We start from the raw sequence: 22,499 nt of genomic DNA on the forward strand, positions 1-22,499 counted from the left end.
TGCTGCTCCAAGAGTTGCACTTTGTTCAACCATTTGTTGTTGGATTGCACGCTAGAAAAGAAATCAAAAAGAAGGACAGCCTTGTCGCTTATTCCACAGAATCTCTATTTTTGCAGGTTCCAATATCAGCCAATTCCGCAGTTTCGAACTGCAGCAGCTTGGACTCTTAATGTTTATTTTTTACCAGATTCAATTTAGTCGGATCAATCGAATTGCATCTGATTTGAAAATATAAATAGATGATATATTTCAAACCCAATTTAAAGTATATATTTGAAATAAGTTTTTTTTTTGGGCGGGATTGAGTAAGTAGAGAATTCAGCTGTAAGAGTTACTAAGAACAGGGGTGTATCTAGGATTTTCTCAAGGGTGAATGGAAAGTGTTTTCAAATAAATTGAATGTTTTGGCCTTTTTATCGAATTAATTTTCTCGGTCCTCTTAAAACTGTAACGACCCCATTTTGTCAAATATTTGTCGCCGCAAGTGAATTTTGGAGAAAACGGAATAAATGACGTTTTTGGGCTTTTTTTCATGATCTCTAATCATCCTTTTCGCTGTTCCCTATCAAAATTAATAAATATTGGCGCGCGTTAAGGAAAGTTTTAAGATCGATGGGTTTAAAATGGATGTGAAATTTCACTAAAGGGGGAAGCTGAAGGCGGTGAGGTATCGCCTCTGATTACAAGTATGATTGGAAAAGTTAACAAAAAACTTTATTCCAGAATCAATCGGTGCATCAAGGTGATGCAGTACACGACAAGAATAAGTGTATTTTTAAAATTATGATACTTTATTTCGTACTTTTTCAGACTAATGTGTTTGTGATTCCTAACTACTCGAAGACAACTTCACCTTAATTTTATCATTTCATGCCACTTGTGCCTTATTTTATGCTAAGCTTGATTCTATTTTTATACACAGTTACCAATTTTAATCTGAAGCTGGCTGATTGCTCATTTTTAACCGATCAGAATTGTACATAAACTATACAAGACGCGACTATTGTACAGAAGTTGTAGTTGTTAGACTTGGACTTTATTACGTCCATCAGTATAATTTGTATTCTACTTAATTTATTGAAATACAATTTGAGTTGCCAATTTGTACCACCTGTAATTTGTGATTATTTTATAAACTGTCTGCTATGGACAATCAGTCTTTGAAAGAGGCTCGCTTAGTGCCAGATATGGAGAGAAGTGATGCTGCCGCTGGACCAATATCTCGATCTGAACAACCTTACACGGAGGTAGGCGAAGGAAATGAGGGTGTCGGTGGATCTCAACGAAACCGTATCCGGGGTCCCAGAAGGAAAAAAGCTGCATTAAGTCGACAGAACACTTGGAATAGCTTTGAGACATGCGAAGATGAGGATGGTGATGAGGGGGAGTGTGATTTTGAAGGTTCCGATAGAGATATGGATTTCTGTGAGCTGAGAGTTAAGCTGGACAGACGAAAAATCGAATCATTCTTCAATGGTTTGTATATTTCGGGATATTTAAATTAATTTGTTTTTAATTCAAATTAAAGAGTTATGAGTCAAGGTAATCCCTTTGCATCTTATATGAACGCTGATTACCCTTGTGATTGGCAAGCGTTATCAAATCGGAGCGTAGACTTTTTTACAAATTAAAAACTTGTCGAACAGAATCCTTAAATCATTGATGGCATGGACTGTATATTAAAAAGTGTTGATATGCTAAAGTTATGGAAATTCAAACTTAAACTTGTTGACATTACAGCGGGCTCTTGATGTTGCAGTGCTCTTTCGAGTTCGTATTTAAACTCGCGAGCGAAGTATATTAGTACGAACCTTCTTTTTTTCTAACCTAACTCGCAAATAAAAGCGTTCATTAAAGAAAGTGATCACTTATTTGGTGGAACTTTTGCTATAATCACGATCTGTAGCAATGGAAATTTCAAAGCATCTATTCTCTGCTTTATTTGTGGATTATTATTACTCTGGTTTATTAAGTACGTGGCTGAGTTGTTAGTGCGTGATACTCATAATCTCTAGGTCCCAGTTATAATCCGAGACGTGGCCGAGTTATCGCTAATTTGAGGCTTTTTTACTTTTTCTTTTGGCACTTTATAGAACTGCTTTTTATCGTGCCCTCGCTAGTGTTTGCAAAGCACAGCTTCGCCTCTCTGTCGATATTTAATTTTGAAAAAAAATATACTTTCGATCTTTGGTTTGGTTTGTTAGCTTATTTTTTGGGTCTTGTTTTCCACAGCATGGCCTTTATTTCTAGAATAAGCAAGAACTAATCTAGAGGGAGCGGATTAATAAAAAATGTTCTAGGCTGACGAATTATTTTTTAGGTTGACTAAATTGATATTCCGAGCTCTCCCAAAGCAGCAAATTTACCCTGTTTTGGCGAAATTATCTGCAGCGCAGGCAAAATATTGAAAAAAAAAAACTGGTCAAAAAACGCGTTTTAGGCACTTGGCGTTGGGATCTTTTGACCAAAAAATGCGTTTTTTTGCGCGCGTTCCCCACTCATGTATAGTAATTATTTGCGCCAAAGGCGCCTTAAAAACAAATTTAAGGTCCGTCAGCCAAAATGGATATCTCAAAGTAGTACAAAGGATGAACCTTTGAGTCGACTGGGGGTCCAATCCCTGAAGGGGGGGGGGGGGGTATCCGCCCCATCCTAAATCAGCTACTGAGTATAAGTATAAGTTCTTTTCAATAAAATTGTTAGTCGTTGTGTTATATTTTGATAGATTCACCAGCTTCGATTTTGCATAATTACTTTGAAATTTTTATTCGTTTAAAAGTACTCGGCTCAAATAGCTTGTCTTTTTTTGGCTAAGTCGCCTCATGTTGCTTCATTTTACTCACAAGAGCAAGTGACTTGTACTCAAGACTTTTTTCAGAACTAAACTTGGGAACTTGACTTTTTTCTGTAAACAATTTTTTCTTACAAGAAATTGCACTTGCTAAATTTTGAACCTTAACAACTTTCATGTTCCTTCCCACTTGGCCTGAAGATAACGCGGCCACTTTTGCACCTTGAGGTCTGGAGTTTGAGTCCCGACAGGACTTTGTTTTTTCAGTATGTATCAAATTGAAAAGTTTTTTTTTCCGGTAAAAATCAAGTTGTAGGACTTTCATTTGTCTACTCAAAATTTGGCAGCTTAGGTGCCACATCACTGATTTTTCTTGCGCTGTAAGCAAGTATCATGGCGGATGCAACGCTTTTCATAGTAGTTTCAGGGCGACTTGAAACATTGTAGTTTCAGGGCGACTTGAAAGTTTTTTTAAATCCTTTTTTTTGGCTCAACTGGTTTCTGCTCAAAGATTGTCCTTGGCTTTACTGTTTCAGACCCTTATATAGGTCGCGATGATTTTATAATTTTTTTGATCAGAAAAATTTGAGGCAATATTTTTTGTTGATTTGGCTTTGATTTTTTTTTGAGTTCAGTTCATTTTCTTTAAAAGGAAGGCGAAAGTTAAAAGGTCATGAAAAACGTTATCGGCTTTTGGTTTCGAAATTGGAATTTAATTTCCAGATTTCCCTGCTAATTAAATAATTTACTGATTGATTCAAGCTTCTCAAATTGGGTTAATGTTAACGAAAAAGTGCCAATCAGTAATTGTTCTAGAAGTTCAAAGAGCTTCGAGGGTATCTAATTTTTTTTTAGAAATTTGAAAGTTGATGTTTTTTCATCAAACAAGTTCTTTTTTCTTTTTAATTTCGTTCTTGACTCTTTCCCAACTTTCTGTTGGATATGTTTAATGTGTGAGTCGAGCACTTTCTGTTTGATAAAAACAGGTATAATAAAAATTTATGGGATTTGATTTTAAATTTTTTTGGACGATTTAGAAATTTTTTTGTTTTTCTTTAAAATTTGGTTTTTCTCAAAAACTAACTGGCAAACTTTCGAAAAAGGGCTTTCAGTATAAAAGATCGCCTACTCTCCTGTTTGCCTGCATAATCAGGTAGTCATTTTCTTTTTTCTCCCGTTTTCTACAGCCATTTTCTCGATAACTAACTGCCCAAGTCTGAGAAATTTATTTCAATCAAAAGCACGAGTTGTATGAAGCTCCCCTGGATGAGCGGCTACGACCATTTTTTCCTCCAAATTTTATGGCTCTCAATTTTTTGATTTTTTGACAGTCTTTTGAAACTTTTACCTATCTCGAAAACTGCTCTTTCAAATCAGAGTTTTTGGTTGTAATATTAAGAACATGTTTTCGAAAAGTCCCTGTTTGTGCGATTTTGCCTAAATTTATTTGCACAAGAAATGATGGCACTCGGAAAACTCAAATTTTTGATTTTTTGACCATTTTCTTTTTAAAACTACCCTTGCAAACTCAGATTTTGGTTTCAAACTAAAAATTGGATATGGGAGGCTCCCATTGCATAAGTGGATAACCCCAATTATTTTTCAGAAAAAAGTGATAGACTTCAGAAAAATCAATTACTCGAACTTTTGACCTTTTGTCTTTTGTCCAAACAAAAACTACCTTGCCAATTCTCAGTTTAATCGTTCAATCGAAAAAATAGATTGAGGGCACCTTTGTCGCATAATCCGGTACGCATTATTTTTTTTCGGAAAAAAGCTATAACACTCGTAAAATTCAAAACTGTTTTTTTGACCGTTTTGTTTAGAACCTTCTTGACTCTTAAAAATTAACATTCCAAATATGAGATTAAGGACTAAATCAAATAATGTGGTTGTGAAAAACTTTTCTCACAGGATCTTTGATTCCTTATTTTGTCTAAGAAAGCATGTTATGTCCTTGGAAACATCTAGATTCTGAAGATTTCGCTGTTTTCAAATTTTTGCCTAAATTTTCCCTCGGCCTAGAGTTCCATTGAAAAGACAAGTTATGGATATCTTTTCGGATTAAGTGGCTTGCCGTCAGGAGCTCCATCAAAACAACAGGTTGCGAGGAAATTCTACTATCATGCCCAGTTTCCTTGTGATTTCATGTGTAACAACGGTAATGGTTATCTAGCCTACGCTAGCGGCTAATTTCTTATTTTGCTTAAGAAACAACAAAGCTTTGAAAATAATGAATTTCATCGGGCATCAGTAAAACATTCTAAAAATATCAAATAGGTACCTCCAGCTTTAGCTCTGCCCCTAGTTTCGTTCTAGTCAACTTACGATGCGTAGTTTTAATGGCGAATTTTTGATTGCTTTTGATTTTTTCCGGAATGATGGATGTATAGAATTTTGATTTTAACAATTTTATAGAGTACAGTTTTTTAACGACTTTTTATGGCTGCAGTTTTGTTTTCGGCTCAATGAGGGTCGACACAAATTTTTCGCCGTAGCTGATGCTCGTTCATTGATTCTCCATGTTATTTAAGGCTGTTTATGAACATCATTCTAGTCAAAGATATGAAATTTCTGTAGATATAGTTTTTCGAATAGACTTTTTTCAAAAAAAAATGGCTTCCCCTGCTTTATCAACATCTTGTAATGCAATGTTTTTGATGCATCGCAAGTGTTCTGAAGCTCCTCTGTGCCAGGACATACTTCCCTGAAACTGAACGTCACTCGAGATAAACGTTTAACACAGAGGCCAAGCGGAATATCGTAACATTTGTAATAATACACATACAGCATTGCAAGCTTGCACACAAAATGAAAAGAAAGTCGAAAAAATATATATTAAATTTCAAAAAAACCAGAGCTAAAATTTGTCTGGAATATTCCGTTTGAAAAAAAAAACGACCAGAAACACGATCGCTGGCGTGAATTAAGTATTTAAAAACCTTTAGCGAGCGGCATTTAAGGTAATCTTCCATTGAGCCGAGAACGAAGTTGTAATGAAAATTCTTTCTGACACACAAAACTTTAACACCCCGATCCGGAAACACCAAAGGATAAAAATCTATTTTTTTATTACAAAGGACGCAAGATAAGATCATTAAGCGAATAAAAGATAAAAGATGAGCCAAACCAATTGATATCAAAAAAACTTAAGCAAAAAAAGAGCGAAAAAATCAGATTAAGTAAATTTACAAATCTCAGGAATGATAAAAGCAACACTTTCTTTTAGAAAAAATACTCACAGCACAGAAAAAGTGCGTGATGTGTTTGTTAACTAAGCCGAGAAAATGTAGGCAGACAAAAAGAAGGCCAACAATTTTTTCTTCTAAACAGATTATTTCCCCTTTTTATAATAAAAAAACAAGTCATGGTCGAAAACAGTCAGTGTTCCTATTTGAAAAGGCTTGCTAATCGCGAGTGTAAGAATGTATAGAAGAATGTTTTTTTTCGACATTTTGGTTCACAGAAAACTTTTTGATCTTTGGGTTCCGTCTTAGTTTCTGTCGGCTATGTTTACAATGTATCGCAAATGTTGCGAAGCTCCACTCTTCCTCTGTGTATCACCTAATTTATGAAACTGTGACCCTTGTTCATTGAAATGTCTTATGTACCAGGGACTGCAACAGGTCATGATCTGAAGAGCTCATTGCGGCGAGGGGCTCTTGTGCCCCTTATTACGAACTAGTCTATTTATTTTGGTTATTTTCGTGGGTTAAGAAATATTGCCTCACTTTTTCACTTGGCTACCGACCTTTTTCTGAGAGGTAGAGGCATACACCATTTCTTCATCACCCACTACATTTTTGCTTTTGCTTTTTAAAAACAATAAACATGGGAGTTGAAGTCGAGAAATGAATTAATTGTAAGGTATTTGTTTAGAGTTTGGAATTGACTGTGGAGATTTCTTACTAACTGTAAGTATAATTTTTCATAATACCTGGATATGTTGATTCTTTCATGAAGTCAAAGTTGAAAATTTCAGGTTGCGCAAAAGCAGCAAGTGAATTTTGGAGGATTGTCAGTAATCTGTTCAGGACAACGATTGAAGAAAGGTAAAAATTTTGCAGGAAATATTTACACTTAAGCGTGATTAAATCGGAAACTGGACTTTTTTCATTTAAACAAGTTTTTAACAGAATCACTTAATTATTTCATAGCTTGATTAAGGGTAATGAACGTAGTGCTCTTATATAGTTCTTTTGTATAGGCCTTGGTGTTTTTTTTTCACGCTCAATTTTGATTTTTCGCGGTTTGAAAAAGTGATTTTTTTTAGGATCAGTTCATTCTTATTTGTTAAAAGGAAGGGAAACTCCACTATCGAACAGCAAAATTATAAAGGTCACGAAAAACGTGATCGACTTCTAATTTCGAAAATGGAAGTTATCAGATTTCCCACCGAAATAAAAGTTTTACCTATTGATCCAGTTTTCTCAAATTGGGTTAACTTTAACAAAAAAGCACCAAACATAAGTTGTTCTTGAAATTCAAAGAGCTTTAACTTCAAATGTTTTTCTTTTCAAAATTCGAATTTAAGTCAGTTGGCTATGTTTTATAATAAGTTCAATTGTAATGTCTTATTCTGAACATTTGCCAGAGCTAACGGCCATGCCTGGTACAAAAAAGTTTTAGGGTTCGGATCTGGCGAAGACTTTTTGCTTTTGCGATTCGATCTCCCGCCTGAAAAAAGACTTGTCGGCCAATCATTTGTCGGCGTAGTTACCACATAGCGGACTTCTCTTGTGATTTAAGCATTTTTTTTCACATTTGAAAATTTTGTGCATTTCTGTAATGGTGCAGGTAATTGATTTACAAGAACTGTTGCTGATTTTTTTTGGAAAAAACCTGTAGTTGTTTTTATTTTGGTTTTTCTCTCAGGCACCCGAAAAAAAAAACAACTGAAGCCTAGTCTTTAAATTTTTTCGCCATAGTCTAATAGTTCGAGTCATGCTTTTTCTAATTGCGTAAAATTTAAAAAGCCCTCTTTCTGTTTTTCATAAATGACTCCTTTGCCTGCTATGAGTTTGTCGAATGAGATTTTCTGAATCGCAAGTGTGTTAGAATATATTGCCTAATTGTTTCTTGCCTACGCAACGAAGAATACTATGAAGTTTTTGATAAATGTAAATAAATATATGGGTTTTTTAAGTCCTTTTCTACGCCTCAACACATTGTCATGTATTTTTTGTATCGCTACTAATGAGAAACTCCACTTCACCTCTGTGTAAAAAAGTTGAAACATCCCATGATATTCTTCGCAAATTTTCATTGCAACTGTATTTAGATTGAGACCGTGCGTTACCGTAAGTTTTCATTGTTCTATCTATGTCTCCAAAACGCTATTTGTTGTAAGGTGGTGCCAAAAACAACGTTCCGAAGCTGTTATCGTCTCCCCTTTTTGCTTAAAACTAAGTTTTCAAAATGTAGTACTAAAGTTTGTATCTTTGCTTAAGATCCCTTTCTGAAGATATCGGGCAAGACTGCAGCTGTTCAGAGGGCAGAAAAGAGCATATCCTCGATCATTTCACCAAAGGTAAGCTGGAATAGTAAACTGAATAGGGCATGATTTTTTGACGTGTGTCAGGTCACTCCTTTTGAGTTTTTAAACTTAAACCAAAACTTAAAAGATAACCTAACTGACCAAATCATCAAAAGAAATGGGTCTAAAGGTACATTTTGGAGAGATTTGCTCCAGCTGATACCAACTTACATTTGCCTATTGAAGTGTTGATTAAGTGTCTATGAAAGAAGTGATGAAGCTTATTTAGATCGTGATTTTTTCGCTATTTAACTCTATTTTTTTCTCATAATTTTCCACAAAGTGCCCAAAACAGTAATTTTGACCTGTTTCAGAAATTTGCCTGCGCCGTTTAAGAATAGGGTCTTTATAGTGTTCTGGGACCGCTAGGAAAGTCAGTTTGGTCGGCTTTAAATCAAGGCCGGCAAAATTGTCGACATGTTTTTGAAAATCGAGAAAATCCTAGTTCCGCTCCTGCTTGAAAATCAAAGATTTTGAAGGCCATATTGTTTGTTGAAAATGATTCAAAGCTAAAAGTCTTTTTTGGTTTCTTCAATTTTTCATTGGCACTTCTCTTTACATTGTGTTAAAGTTATTGTGTTTCAAATTATTGGCAAATCTGCCATCTTTTGGGGGTTCTTAAAAATGGTGTTCAGATACAGTGAAACTGTCACTCCGTCCTTCTGCCAAGTTAGGCTAATTTCTGGCTTAATGTTTGAATTTTAAAATTAGTTATTCGAAGGATATGATTGGATATCCTGAAAATGAGCGACTTAGTCATAGTCGTCGACAGACACTTTTATTGCGTGAAACATGGCTGAGCGGGTAGGTAAATAGTTCAAGTTGGATCTTCTGTTCTGGTTGCGGTTTGTCTGTCACTGTTTATTGGCCTGGCTCCCAAACTGGATTAGGCGTCTCTTACTGAACTATGTGCAAGTCAAGAATTGCAATTTAATGTTTTGCATTGGGTTCTACTCAATTTAATCCAATCATTCCTGCAACGGGTATAGGGCGCATGGACCAAGGGTCTAAAAGAATGATCATAAATAGAGGATCAATCTCCCGCCAACCTTCTCTAAACTAATCTTTAACCGCAAATGTGGGATTTTGGCCAAGACCGTTAACTAAGTTTGTTGGCACTTTTCTTTTTTTAAAATAAAATTTGCGTTGATTTATTTCTGTCCTGTTTAACTCAAAAGCAAGCGTATGAAGTTCATTCGTCAGCAGGTAAAAAGTTAAATTTACACATATAAATTGAGTGAGAGTTAAATTTGGTTGGAAAGGAAACAACTCTAGTGGTTTATTGAGAAAGAACTTAGTTGTCCAAACCTAGCATTTCAAATAAATAAGATGGGTTGAATATTTTAGAGCATGATCTCTTCGGGTGGGGGTCTTGACAGGAACGGAGGTGGGGGAGGGGGAGTGGGCGGGAGAGTGACTCTGAAGGTGGACATCGGACACACTGAGCACTCCCACATCATTGGCAAGGGAGGCAACAGTATCAAGGAGGTGATGCAGAGGACCAGCTGTCACATCCACTTCCCGGACTCAAACAGGACTAACACTGAAGAGAAGAGCAACCAAGTGAGCATCGCCGGATACCCCATGCACAATGTGGAGGTTGCCAGAAAGACACTGCGGGTGAGACACGAGAGGTTTTCACTTTGGTTATTATCCACGAGAATGACTGCAAAATTCGTCTGTCGTTTGAGTAGATGGTAATAATTAAGTTTTGAAAAAGCTGAATAAATTGAGTCCAAGTTCATTGCTGTACCAAGTTTTTATGCACAAAGTGGCTTATCGCGTATTCGAGTCGCGTGGATTTTATCGATATTTTTGAACGGTCTGTTAGGTGTGAGTTCACAGAAGGTGCATGCAGATGATAGCGCTTTAAGATCCTCATAACAATAATCAAACATCTTTTATCTGCTTCAGTCAGGGTTGAGTCATTTGATCACAAAATTGGTTGTATGTTTTTTCCAGGGTGTACAACAGTTGGAGCTTTCGTTTGAGTTGCCAGTGTGTACAGTGCTCGCATCTACAGCTGCAGACTCTGGTGCAGTTATTGGGACAGTCTCAGACATCAACCCACACATAGATCGAAAATATTCACGATCGGGTGCGCCTGGCTCAGTTCTGGCAGGAGCTCCAGACTTGTCCAATCCAGTGCTACAAAAGATAGGCCAAAAGTATGAAATCAACATATCTGTGGACAAGGCCCCGAGTGGTCCAGGAGCAGCCGGGTGGGGCAGCCCGTTCAACGCGGGAGCAGAAGCAAGAAATGCCCTGGGACTGGGGGAAGATGTACCCACTATCGTTTTTACTGCCAAAGGTGCCGTCAGCAATGCTGAGAAAGTTAAGACGGGAACCCAAGAGCTTATGGACTATTTGACACAAAACTACACGGTTGGTCTGAATGATATGGGGTGTGAATATCATGATGTTCATGACAGACATTTTGGCTAAACGTTAGTTTTTGAAGTAACAAATGCTCCTCAACTTAGTTAAATTGGTTGTGGTAAATGTGTACGTATAATAATTCCAGGTCAACATGGTTTCCGATTTGATTTCCAGGTGCCCCTGTCAGTGCAGACGACGATAGATGTGAGTCCGCAGCACCAGGCGTTTGTGTTTGGAAGAGATAGGTTCAACGTTCAGAGGATTATCAACAAAACCAACTGTCTGGTCAGTCTTCCAGATCCCCAGCACTGTGCCAGTCTGCCGCCTGCCAAGAGAGGCACTGTTTACATTCAGGGAAACATCGAAAGTGTGGTAGCAGCCCGACAACTTCTCATTGTTAGTGCAATGTTCTCTACAAGTTCAACTCTTAGGCCTAGCAGATCGCATTTAGAAGCTTTATGAATTTTAAAGCATTCCTATGTTCATGGATTAAGTTTCAACCAACGAATGGAGGTTAGCTCCTATAATTACAACTGCGATAGTAAGTTTTTTGGAATCTGGAAGAAAGACTTCCAGAAAAAACTTTTTTCTGTAAATGTTAAAGAAATGGAGTGTTGGTTTATAAAGGTCAATGAACGTAGAAGTGAAGACACTTATATAGGCCCTGATGATTAAGATTCAACTAACGCAGTTAGGGTTCTGATGATTTTTTCAGGAAAAAATCTTAAAATTTGTCCACGCTCAAACCTGAGTTCTCAATGTTTGACTTGACTTCTTTTTCAGTTCAGTTCATTTTCTTAAATAAAATGAAGATGAACTTCTCTAACGAACAGCAAGACTGTAAAGGTCACGAAAAACTTGAATGACTTGGAATTTCATAAGTAGATTTTTCAGAATGTACCAGCGGAATAAAAACTTAACCTTTTGATCCCGTTTTCTCAAATAAAGTCAATGTTATCAAAAAACTTAGTCTTGTAGCTTCAAGGTATCATGGATCTGTAGCGTAGATGTAGGGAAGGAGACACGCAAAATAAGAGGGTTCGAACCTGGGCAGGGTGGGATGTTTTTAATGAACTTTTTCTTATACTAGTTATGTTTGCATTGTATCGTAAAGAATGTGGAAGTTCTTTCAGAGCGTTTCAATGACCAGTATAAACTTATTAAATAATTCCAGATAACATAATCGATTCGAGGAGTGGTAATTGACACTCTCTTCATCTACTCAATCGCTGGCGGCCGATTTGCTGTACCGTCATTCGTGCGCGTGTTGTGCGACCACATCGAGGATCGAATCACATTATGCGTGTATGTGCGAATAACGTGAAAGGAAAGCGACCATCAATCTGTACGACCAATTTCTTGCGGTGAATTGCATCTAGCGTTGTTAGCCAAGCAAAACAAATTTACCTGTGGCAGTTTGGACGTTTGCGTCTACCACAGGCTATCCATCAAGTTCTCTTCGGCTATGACCAGTGTCTCTGGGAGACAGCATGCATGCAAAACATGCAAGGCACCAACAACAAATGAAAAAATCTTCTATTGTGTAGTGTACTCGAGTGAAATGCATTGGTCAAAGCAGTGTGCTGGCTTCTCCGAAATTCTTCTGCGCGAATTACAAAATGTCAGAAATAATGTTATTCTCATATGCACGCAATGCACTAAAAATGGGCATGGAGACCGAATTGTATCCGCTGCCAGCAACACATTAAGCCAATTAGAGCAAGTCAAAGCTCATGATGAACAAAGAACATTTGCGAATGTGGTAGAAACCATTCTTAAATGTCTCGAAGAAAAAATGGAAGCAAGTGGCGAAAACCTCACAGGTGTGAAGAAACTTATTTAAGAAAAAATGAAGAACCTATCAATTTACGTGCTCCTACTTCCGTTCCTTCTACAATCAGAGTCCGAGGTATCAAAGAACTTAACTAAGACAAAGTAAAGTGCGAACTGGTCGAGATGATTAACATAATAAAACATTTGGTAGTCGAAGCTGAAATCAAGGATTTATGGAGACTGGGATTGTACGATGCAAATCGAAAACAACCAAGCCACTCTTAGTAACTATCGGCAATGGTATTGAGAAAAGGCTCATATTAGAATCTAGGCATAGCACTCTCCCAGGGTATGAAAGCGACAATGTGATGAAGTCAGGAAATAACGCGATGGTTTTCTTAACTAGAGACGTCTCAAAAGAAGAACAAGAAAAAGAAAATAAAGCATAACTGCTGCGAAGGGAACGAATCATTGAAGGTGAAAGTTCAAAAAATTTGCGAATCAGAGACTTTGTACTACAATCATACGAAAACGGAAGATGGACTGCTACTGCTTATTGACTAAGAACTCAACGACTAGCAACGCCTCCGCCATTTCTTAATATCTTATCATACAATGTTCGATGTATTTAAGATTATCAGCGCCGAACAACTTTTGCGAACCCTCTCTTCTCCCAGACTACAATAGACATTCTTTGTCTTTCGGAAACGTGGCTAGTTGAAGATGTTCCTGATAATGGGCTATTCCTCAATGGGTACGCAGTCCACAGATCCGACAGACAGTTTACGTCCAGTGGCGGCACTAAGCATGGAGGTGTTCTAGTCGCAGTTTGAGAAGACTCACTCTCAACTACCGACCTCAAACTTTTCCCAACTGACAGAAGTGAAAATGATGCCGTTGCAGTTCTTTCCAAGCGAAATAACTCTAACTTTCTCGTGTGCTCAGTCTACTGTGCACCAACAAACAGTGTCTATCGATGGAGTCTAAATAAATTCCAATGCTTATTGTCCTCTATAGATAGAACTCGGAAATGCTATGGATGCCATTTCACCATTATCACAGGTGATATCTATTTCCGCCTACAGATTGGAACAACATGACTTCAGCGGATACCTTTGAGGCAGATGTGTTAGAACTGCTTGTCCAATATGACTTCGAGCAAATCATAAGAAGCATTGACAGCGGTCACTCGGTATCGGTATTCTTCACCGACAATCCACAAGCAATCCTCAAAGTTGTAGAACATAAGTCATTACACAAAGCCTATCGCATTCTGGGAAAGGCTTGTTCCAACCACAAGCAGTACTTGATACAACTCTCCAATGGATTACCCGTGAATAAACGTGAACTGACTAAGAGTTATTCTGTCGCTCGAGTGGACGGGGACGAGGCCACAAAATAAATCATGGAAAACCCTTTTGTTTAACAATGTAGATGTCCTGACAACTTCGTGATATGACTGGATTGAACAAATCCTGGAAAATAATTTAACAATTCCGGACAACTGTGCTTGCCAACAAACTTGACAATTGCATTGACTTCCACAACTCTATTGGGCTGAAAGCAATCAAGCTAGACTGAAAAAACACTACTGGAGCTATTTTGTTAATACATATTCCACTGACAGACCTTGCACCTGGAGACTTGTGCTTTTTCCCAACTTAAATGGATCGTGACATGTTGCTGTGTTTTATCTTTGTTTTGGGCAACGCGCCCTTCGTTTCCAGTTTTTAGCTTGGGCCGAGAAGCCACATTATTATTATTATTATAATACCAATTTAAACATCTTTCTCAAATTGGGTTAGTGTCAGGGTCGGATTTAAGGGGGAGGAGAGGGGCGGATGTCCGTGATGTGGGAGTGCTCGGAAAATCAATTTGTCGATTAAAAAAAGGCCGATAAAATTTTCGAAAATGTTATGGAAATCCTAGTTCCGCCCCTCGTTAGATTTATTAAAAAGTATCAATCATAAAAGGTTATTGAAATTGAAAGAGCTTTCAGGTCATCTACCTGTTCCTTTAATTTTTTCTTTAAAAAAACGGGCCAGTGTTTTTCGGTTTCTGAACGTCAATTGCCATTTTCCAATTGTTTGTTGGCTATGTTTTTTTGTATCGCAGGTAGTGCTTCGCTTCTTTGTTGTGTGAAAAGTGGTGCTGCGGTTAATAAATCAAGAGTTCGATCCCTCGACTCGGGATTTCGTTGTTAATCTATGTAGCTATCCTTGCAATCCTATTGCAATCAAAAATTCGGTTATCATGAACTCTTTTAAAATACCGTTTTTAATTTCAGGCCAGCTTGCCCGTTGTGTTTCTGTTTGACGCTCCGATGGACCTAGCAAGCAGACAGGAGGAGATTGAAGCCATATCGCACAAGTTGGACTGCCACATCAACGTCAAGTACAAGCCCAAAATGGCCGCCTCCAGTGTAGTCGTGAAGACATTCGAGAGGAACATAGCCGCCTGCTATGAAGTCAGACGCCTTCTAGGTATTGAAATTGATCCAATAACGTACATTGAATGACTGAATTAATCCGGAAAAGATATGGATAGTTCAGACATTTCCGCTCATGATGAGATGTGAACTATTTAGGTTATGACGACGAGGTCAATCCGGCAGGGGAGCCAGTGGTTGTTCCAAACAACAGATATCTGAACCAGGAGCAGAAAATGCATATGGAGACGAACTACGGAGTGCCGATGCAAGTGCCCCTGCCAATGCAAGCAATGACGCAATACCAACCACAGCAGATGTCGGGAATTCCTGGTAGTTCAGGACATGTGCAGTGGGGTCCAAGTGGAGCAAAAGCAATTCCCAATAGTCTGCGTCTTCAGAAGGACGCTATTGCGACCACTGCCTGTCCTCAAGCCATGATGAACAATCCATGTGAGTGTTATATGAATACAAAAAAAATTCAAAACAAATCTTGCTTACACAAGCAAAGCTTGTGTTATAGTATGAACTATCTTTTTTCCAACCTAAGTCGCAAATATTGTTTTGTTCATTTTGATCACTAACCAGCTGTTAAGTACAGCCAATGCTAAAGATATCAACACAGACTATTATTGTTGTTCCGACTTTCGTAACGAAAGTAACGGAATATTTGTGCTCGGTGTGGCGTTTTTTTCTTCTTCAGATTTCGATTTTTTAACTAGCCATTTTTGACGGAATTTTTAAGTCATTCGAAAGGTATTGTTTTCCTGAGCATAAATTTGAAAATTTAATATGTGATCATTTTTTGTAAATTTATGGGGGTTTAAAGGTTGCCATTTCGGCCAATTTTGGACAATTAACGCGCGATATATTTCGTGCGATTAACGCGTAAGCTGAGATTAAATCCGTCTTAGAAATCGTTCTAAATTGGTTGAAGGAAGCTCATTTGCCATAATTGATTTATTACAAGGAGCAAGATATATCTTTTTGTACTTTATATGGCGTGTAGGGGATAGTTTTCACAAAAAATCTCAAGTTTTAGATTAAAAAAATTTCATATTATTTCATTACATTTATTTTGTTCATGATATTTATGTTATTACTGCTCCATAAAGTTAAAAAGGCAGTCGGAACATTCAGGGCTTCACCCTAATACGAGCAGTCTTGTTCCGACTTTTGTAACGAAAGTAACGGAATATTTGTGCTCGGGGTGTTTTTTTTTCTTCAGAGAAATTTCGACTTTTTAACTAGCCATTTTTGACGGGATTTTTTTTTATCATTCAAAAAGTATTGCTGTCCTGAGCTTCAATTTGGAAAAACAGTTCACCTGCAAGCATTTTTGTAAAGTTTTTGGGTTTTACAAAATGTCAATTTGGACAATTAACGCGCGATATGTTTCGCGCTATTAACGCTTAAGCGGAGATTTAATCCGTCATATAAATCGTTCCAAATTGGTTGAAGGAAGCTTATTTGCCATAATTGTTTTGTTAAGAGCAAAATTTATCACTTTATACTTAATGGGGTGTGGGTTTTTTTTCACAAAATATCTCAAATTTAAAAATAAATTATTATTTTTATTAAAATTGATTTTTTTAAATGTTATTACTGCTCCATAGACTGCTCTATAAAATGAGACATGTTAATTGATATTTTTTTTAAATGGACTGGTCTTGCTAGTGCGTCATGGCCTGCGTCATTTAAGAAAATTTGTAGGCTCAAAGTTTTACGCATTCAGTTTTTCCCAGTAGCGTATCGGTCATTTTTTTTGTGTATGCGAAGTGCAACTTCGCCTGTGTGAAATCAAAGTCAAATTCATCTGCTAAGTTAAGGTTTTTGCCGTGAAAACTTTTTAAAGACGACATGGACATGCTCAAATCTCAGTGTTACTAGTAATCCAAGGACCTTTTTGTTCAGTCTACCAGCAATTGATGATGAATTCGATGCTGCAGTCACAACAGACCATGTTTGAGCATCTATTGGCCAATCAGCAACAGTCACTAACGCAAATGGGTAGTTCACAGACAAGTGCACAAGCACTCAATGCTGAACAGATTCTACTGCTGCAACAATTGAATGCCAGTGTTCAGCCCAGTGCATCAGCAACTGCAGGATCGCCTCTCTCCCGTCAGTTGATGGCTGGATACTTGGAAGAAGAACTGAACAGAATGCAACTACAAGTAGCCATTTCTTATCTCCTTCTTTGATTTCTGACTTGTTGGTTAATGATAAATGATTTAATTGCTAGATTCCTATTTGTTTCAAACCTGGTTAAACGTATCGTTTTTATGGTTAAACTTATCGTTTTTATTGTGACTGATGTCAGATCCAGATCAAACGAGTGAAATTTTGTGAAGTTTTTTCGAGTATCCTGCTTGTGAAGATCCTTAAAAGAAGCTTGTTATCTTTTAAGCTGGACAGACATGTCTCTGCTTCTACTGCTACTGTTGTAAGTGAGACAGATAATCAAGTTCGGAGACAGAACTCACTGGAGCAGATGAGCAGTCTCAAGGTCCCAGTGCCAACCGAGCACTCTGGCGACGAGCGTTGTTCCGTCTCATCTGGTATGTTGATCTCTTTTTGTTGTCTAATGTCTATATATAGTTGTTGTTTTCAGCACCTCTCTCTCTCTCTTTCTGTCACCAGATTTAACTTTGTTCTGCAGTTGTTTTCTAATTTTGGCTGATGACCAGATGAAATGTTTTCAGCTTTCCAAATTGAGCAATTCATCTGCAAAAAGTTTAATACTTAACAATCATATCTATGATAACATTTTTAGAGGCACTTAATCTAATTAACCAGTATGTGGGGTGGTGCTTAGACAATGCATCCGGCACTTCGCCTGACAAACTCACCGTCAACACTAATCCTAATTGTGAGGTGGAAGCTGATGATAATAATAACAACAGGAGTCGACCACCTACCGCTGCTGTATCTGCTGCCGGACAGACCGAATCTAATACTAGAGGTGTGCATGCTCGTTCTTCTAATTTTCTAACATAATTGCGAGCAATGAATGACTGTTCTCAATAAGTTTTCTGTTAAATCCAGTGATTCAATGATAAGCATTTTTGTGATAAGCATTCAGTGATAAGGATTTTAATTCAACCCACTCTCAAAGACGAAAAGAACAAAGCATTTTACCAAATTCAATTGCCCTTTCCTGAAAAAAAAATCAGGAAATTTTTTATTTTTTTTTTTAATTTTCTTTGTTGTTGAATTTCTTCTTAAATAAATTTGATCGAAATATTCGGTATTAATTGCAGAGAAATCGGCTGTCTTTTTATTGCTAAGAGTCGGTGAATGCAGTTCAGACTCTTATATAGGCAGTGATATTTTTTTTTCGTCAGGCTCAAATTTACTTTTTTTGCGGTTTGACTTCTGATTTCTTAAGTTCAGTTCATTTCCTTCGTTGAAAGGAAGACAAACTCAACTATCGAGATGAAGAACAGCGAAAATTAAATTTCAGATTTCCCAGTGAAATAAAATAATTACCTATCGATCCCGTTTTTTTTTCCGAAAAATCTCTGAATTTCAATGTTGATTTTTGATTGAGTTGAAAACTCAAAATTGAACTTTGAAATTCAAGGTCTTTTTTGAGCTAATTTTCAAATTTTATCTCCAAATCACCTTTCTCGCCTGCCATCATCCTTTGAAAAACGCGCCAGAGCGCTTGGGAACATGATATTGACTTATGTAGACAAATTTTTAATTCCCATCCTTGCAAATGAATTGTTTTTGAAGTAAGCTGTGCTATATAATTATGACTGTTTGCTTAAATGGACAGCATAGTTTGATCTGTCAAAACATAGTCGGTTGCATGGAAATAAAAAAGCAGTGGAAACTAATCGGAAAAGGAACTACTGACCGCGTTTTGCAAAATACCTAAGCAATGGTGTTTTTGCAGATCAAGGAAGTGGAAGTTTCGGAGCATCTTTCAACGGCAATCCTGCATCAGTCCCAGAGAGTCATGGTAACGTAGCAGCGGCTTCCCTGACTAGTTCACTTTTGATTGAATTGGCCAATAGGAAAGCAGGAATTGCTGCTGACGTGTCCGGACAACAAGGAGCACAGTCTTTCCCCGACCAGAATAGACCAAATTTTGTAGGATTCGGCGACGTGAATGAAGGTGTGTCTACCACTGGAAGTGTCGTCACTAATAAGACCTTGACCCCGGGAGCAGATACGGATACCCAAAATGCAACATCTGAACAGAGAGACAGACAGCAGATGCCACTGGCTGATTCAGCCTTCTTTAATAGTCTGGTACGATATTGCTTTGCTAGTTCATCGGCTTGTCTTGTTCTATTGTAGCGAGCATAGCTGAAACGCAAAAGAATCAATTTTATTGCTGCAACTTAGTGTTTATCAAGTTTACACATAATCAATCAATTTTAATACACAACTAAAATCGGTCGAATGGGTTGTGTTTTCATAAAACCGAATGTCCTCGACTTGAATAGTTTAAATTTGTGTGTTTCAGCTAGTTGAACAAGATCGGAAGCGGCTAGCTGCTCTGCACGCTATAGAGCAGGAGGTCGGAGAGCAGCCAGAATTGCGCATTCCTAACTTGGGTTGGGCTGGTATGGGCTTTTCAAGGTCTATGCCTTTGTCAGCATTGAAAGCACTGGGATTGAAGATAAACAGCGCCGGAGTCTTAGATGCCACCGCGGCAACAGCAGCGGATGTGCAAAATTCCAACGGAGTTAGTGGGAGCAACAGTAGACTGCTTGCTATAAACAGAGACAGTGTTTTTGAAGAGGACGAGGACGACAAAGCACGCACTCAGTTGTCGCCAGGGGTAAGTTCGACTTAAATTATCATTTGAATGGCAAACAAGGCTTGCTTGTTTGCATCAATTTTTCTGGTGGTAGAAAGCCTCTTTTGCCTCTATTCCTTTATCTGATTTTTGAGTCGACTTGTTCCTTTTTGCATGGGAGGTTTACATGGGACCGACGGTCATTTGTGCGATATTTGATTTAAATTTATATTCTGCTTACAGGGTGCAAGTAGAGACGCGTGGAAGTACGATGCCATTCACTCCAACCCCAGCGAGAAACAGATCAGCAAACATGGTGCACCAGGTGACAGGCCTCTTTCATTTTCCAATTCTAACTCGTCCCTTGGAAGCCTAAAAAGAAATGAACCAGGAGCAGTAAAAGAGGAGAGCGCGGATAACGATGACGATAAATTGACTTCGATGAATCTAAATGCGAAACCAAGCTCAAACTATTATATGCGAAGAGACAATAATGCGAACTTCGCCATTTCAAATCAAGTTGACGTTCTTTCCAGAGTATTCCGGAGACAGCCTATAGCTTCTATGGGCAAACCGCTCAACTATAACACATCAACATTTGGTAATTTTGGTGCGGACAATGTGTACTCGCAGATGGGTTCCGTGCAAAGAAATGAACCCGAGACCAGTTCGGATGCCAAGTCAGAGTTCCAGTCCAACGTGTTGTCCCATGGATCTTTTCCAGCATCAAGTAATGTGGAAACTGTGGCACAAGTTCTGGGAAACAGTGGACTATCCAAGTACATCGAACTTTTCAGAGAACAAGAGGTAAGTTTCATTTCAATCTGCCATTTCATTCCTGGAATAGGATACGTCAAACAAAGGAAATGAGTGTTTTTCAATAAATTCTTAACTATTTTGATAAAAGATTGTTTATGTCAAGTAAAGCGTGGAAAATTTATAATGCAGCAGCTGTATCGTCGATAAGAGCGCCACCAACTAAAATTTAGTTTGATTTGTTAGATATACGATATGGACACCTTGCTGTCACTGACTGAAAGTGACATGCGCGATCTCGGCATGACATTTGGAGCGAGGAGAAAGTTAGAACTGGAGCTGAAAAGTCGAAGAATGGGCGACAGGTTCCGCAAATCAGTTACTTTGATTGCTCCTCAGCCAGCGAATACTGAACGAAATGGATCACCGATTGAATCGAAAATTTCTTACTTCTGATCGATTTGAGGTGAGGATTGAAGAGCAGCGAACCAAGTTATGCACATTCATTGACCGTTTTGATGGTCAATGTTTTAACCGTCAACTCTTTGCATTGGAGACTTTTAAACTAAATTCAGTTAATTAATAAACCTCTTTTTTTCAGAGGTGTGCTTTTGAACTGATTATCTATTGGGTCACAGTAACTTAAACTCATGGTCAGCTGTAACATTTGTAATATGGAGCAAGCCGGAAGGCTAGTGTTTTTAGTTTCTGATATTTGAGCGCGTGCAAATAATTTCAATTGAAGTAATATTTTAGTTAATTTTAATCTTACATATCTTCTTTTGTTGCTTGAAAAATGTTGGCTTTTTGTTGAATTTCTGCCAAATTGACGATGCTAGCTGTTTTACTAGGCTAAATAACGGTTACGTAGCAGTAAGTAGACAACCGAGTATTCATGCTTGTCAGTATTATATTACCCAATCAGAATTGAGATACGAAAGAAAACGTACGAAATTAACATTTAATATTTGTTTATTTAAATTTGCTGTTTCATCTCGATTTTGATTGATTAATATAGTATTAGTTTTCAACGTGGTTCGAATCACGACTGAAATGGCTTTGATATGGTATATCACTCAATCCAGTCCGATGATTATTTGTAGTACCTGATTTTGCGTGGAAAACAAAAAGAAAAAGAAACTAAAACACACCCGAATACAAACATAGCTTGGGAAAAGAAAACGCAACCAGCCTCTTTGCAGGAAAACACTGTACATTACTGATAAACATTCATGTTCTTAGTCTATAACCTTTCACTTATACTTCCACTTATGACATGTCACTATATCGGCCGGTAATGCCAATTATCAACGTGATAAAATGCACGATGCTCAAATAATTTATACTCTTGAAAAAATGAAATATTTTCTGGGAGGCATTGAAAACGTAACACAAAGTTTGATTCGCAAATAAGTCTTCGGAAGGTTTTGAGTATCTAAAAATCTTTATAATTTCTTTGAGTCGTAACAACGGCTGTAGACGAATTCCTTGGAGCTTAAGTAATCAAAATAGTTTGAGGAAAAGATTACGTAAAAAAACTGGTAGGAATTAAAATAGTACTAGCACACTTATCTCTCAGGGTCGATCAGAAAAGATTCTTAAAAAGAAAAAGCCTGAACGTGATTTATTTTTGAAAACCGAAAACTAAGGGTTTTAAAATTTCTTGTTCATTTGACACTTTGTCACATGACTGCTGGATAGGTTCATAACTACAGCTTGTAAAAAAACGAGAAGTACAGTAACAATATCATGCGATTCAGCTAAACTAACCAGAAAAACGAGACTTTTAAGATCGAAATTCGCGATACGTTTTTTTCAGGAAAAATTAGTTCGATTCGAAAATGATAAAAATTGATGTACAGAACTAATTCTCATCGCAAAATGGTGTTTTTACTTCAAAACTTTGAATTTTTTTTTTAAATATGTTTTGTTTTTTTCTTACCTTAGCCCCTATCCTATTTTAAAAAATTCAAAGCATGACTCACCAAACTTTTTGGTTAACCGGATGCTAATTTTTGTCTTTGTTCCAGTGTATTGAGTGGTTTAATAAAATTAAACGCGGAGAGTTAATTTGTTATTC

The 22,499-nt window shown here is 37.5% G+C and overlaps 2 protein-coding genes across 5 annotated transcripts in view; one reads left to right on the top strand and one right to left on the bottom strand.

The window, feature by feature from the left end:
• The window catches only part of LOC134846008 (5'-3' exoribonuclease 2-like), a 351,354-nt gene that overhangs the window by 106,369 nt on the left and 222,486 nt on the right, over window positions 1-22,499 (bottom strand). The window lies entirely within an intron of this gene.
• On the top strand, window positions 815-21,314 carry LOC134845619 (protein bicaudal C homolog 1-B-like). Of its 4 annotated transcripts, none has more exons than XM_063862609.1 (17): window positions 6,671-6,705; window positions 6,774-6,843; window positions 8,073-8,091; window positions 8,242-8,321; window positions 9,039-9,533; window positions 9,675-9,947; window positions 10,290-10,712; window positions 10,881-11,102; window positions 14,767-14,962; window positions 15,067-15,360; window positions 16,822-17,084; window positions 17,318-17,468; window positions 17,726-17,872; window positions 18,812-19,170; window positions 19,388-19,705; window positions 19,907-20,470; window positions 20,666-21,314. In XM_063862609.1, exons 5-17 carry the CDS (start codon window positions 9,513-9,515, stop codon window positions 20,873-20,875), a joined length of 3,441 nt encoding a protein of 1,146 aa, XP_063718679.1. In that variant the 5' UTR covers window positions 6,671-6,705; window positions 6,774-6,843; window positions 8,073-8,091; window positions 8,242-8,321; window positions 9,039-9,512; the 3' UTR covers window positions 20,876-21,314. The 4 variants fall into 4 exon arrangements, with proteins under 4 accessions (XP_063718677.1, XP_063718678.1, XP_063718679.1 ...); XM_063862610.1 differs by having other exon boundaries at window positions 9,049-9,533; XM_063862607.1 differs by lacking the exons at window positions 8,073-8,091; window positions 9,039-9,533 and adding an exon at window positions 815-1,476 and having other exon boundaries at window positions 20,666-21,309.

The sequence above is a fragment of the Symsagittifera roscoffensis genome, chromosome 5, assembly GCF_963678635.1.
Source record: "Symsagittifera roscoffensis chromosome 5, txSymRosc1.1, whole genome shotgun sequence".
NCBI lineage: Eukaryota > Metazoa > Xenacoelomorpha > Acoela > Convolutidae > Symsagittifera > Symsagittifera roscoffensis.

Bases quoted from the DNA above. Each gene is read 5' to 3' on its own strand.
- LOC134845619 (XM_063862607.1), top strand. From the start codon at position 1,146: ATGGACAATCAGTCTTTGAAAGAGGCTCGCTTAGTGCCAGATATGGAG. The intron at 14,963-15,066 runs GTATTGAAATTG...TGAACTATTTAG, and splicing joins TGAAGTCAGACGCCTTCTAG to GTTATGACGACGAGGTCAAT. The intron at 17,469-17,725 runs GTATGTTGATCT...GGTGGTGCTTAG, and splicing joins GCGTTGTTCCGTCTCATCTG to ACAATGCATCCGGCACTTCG.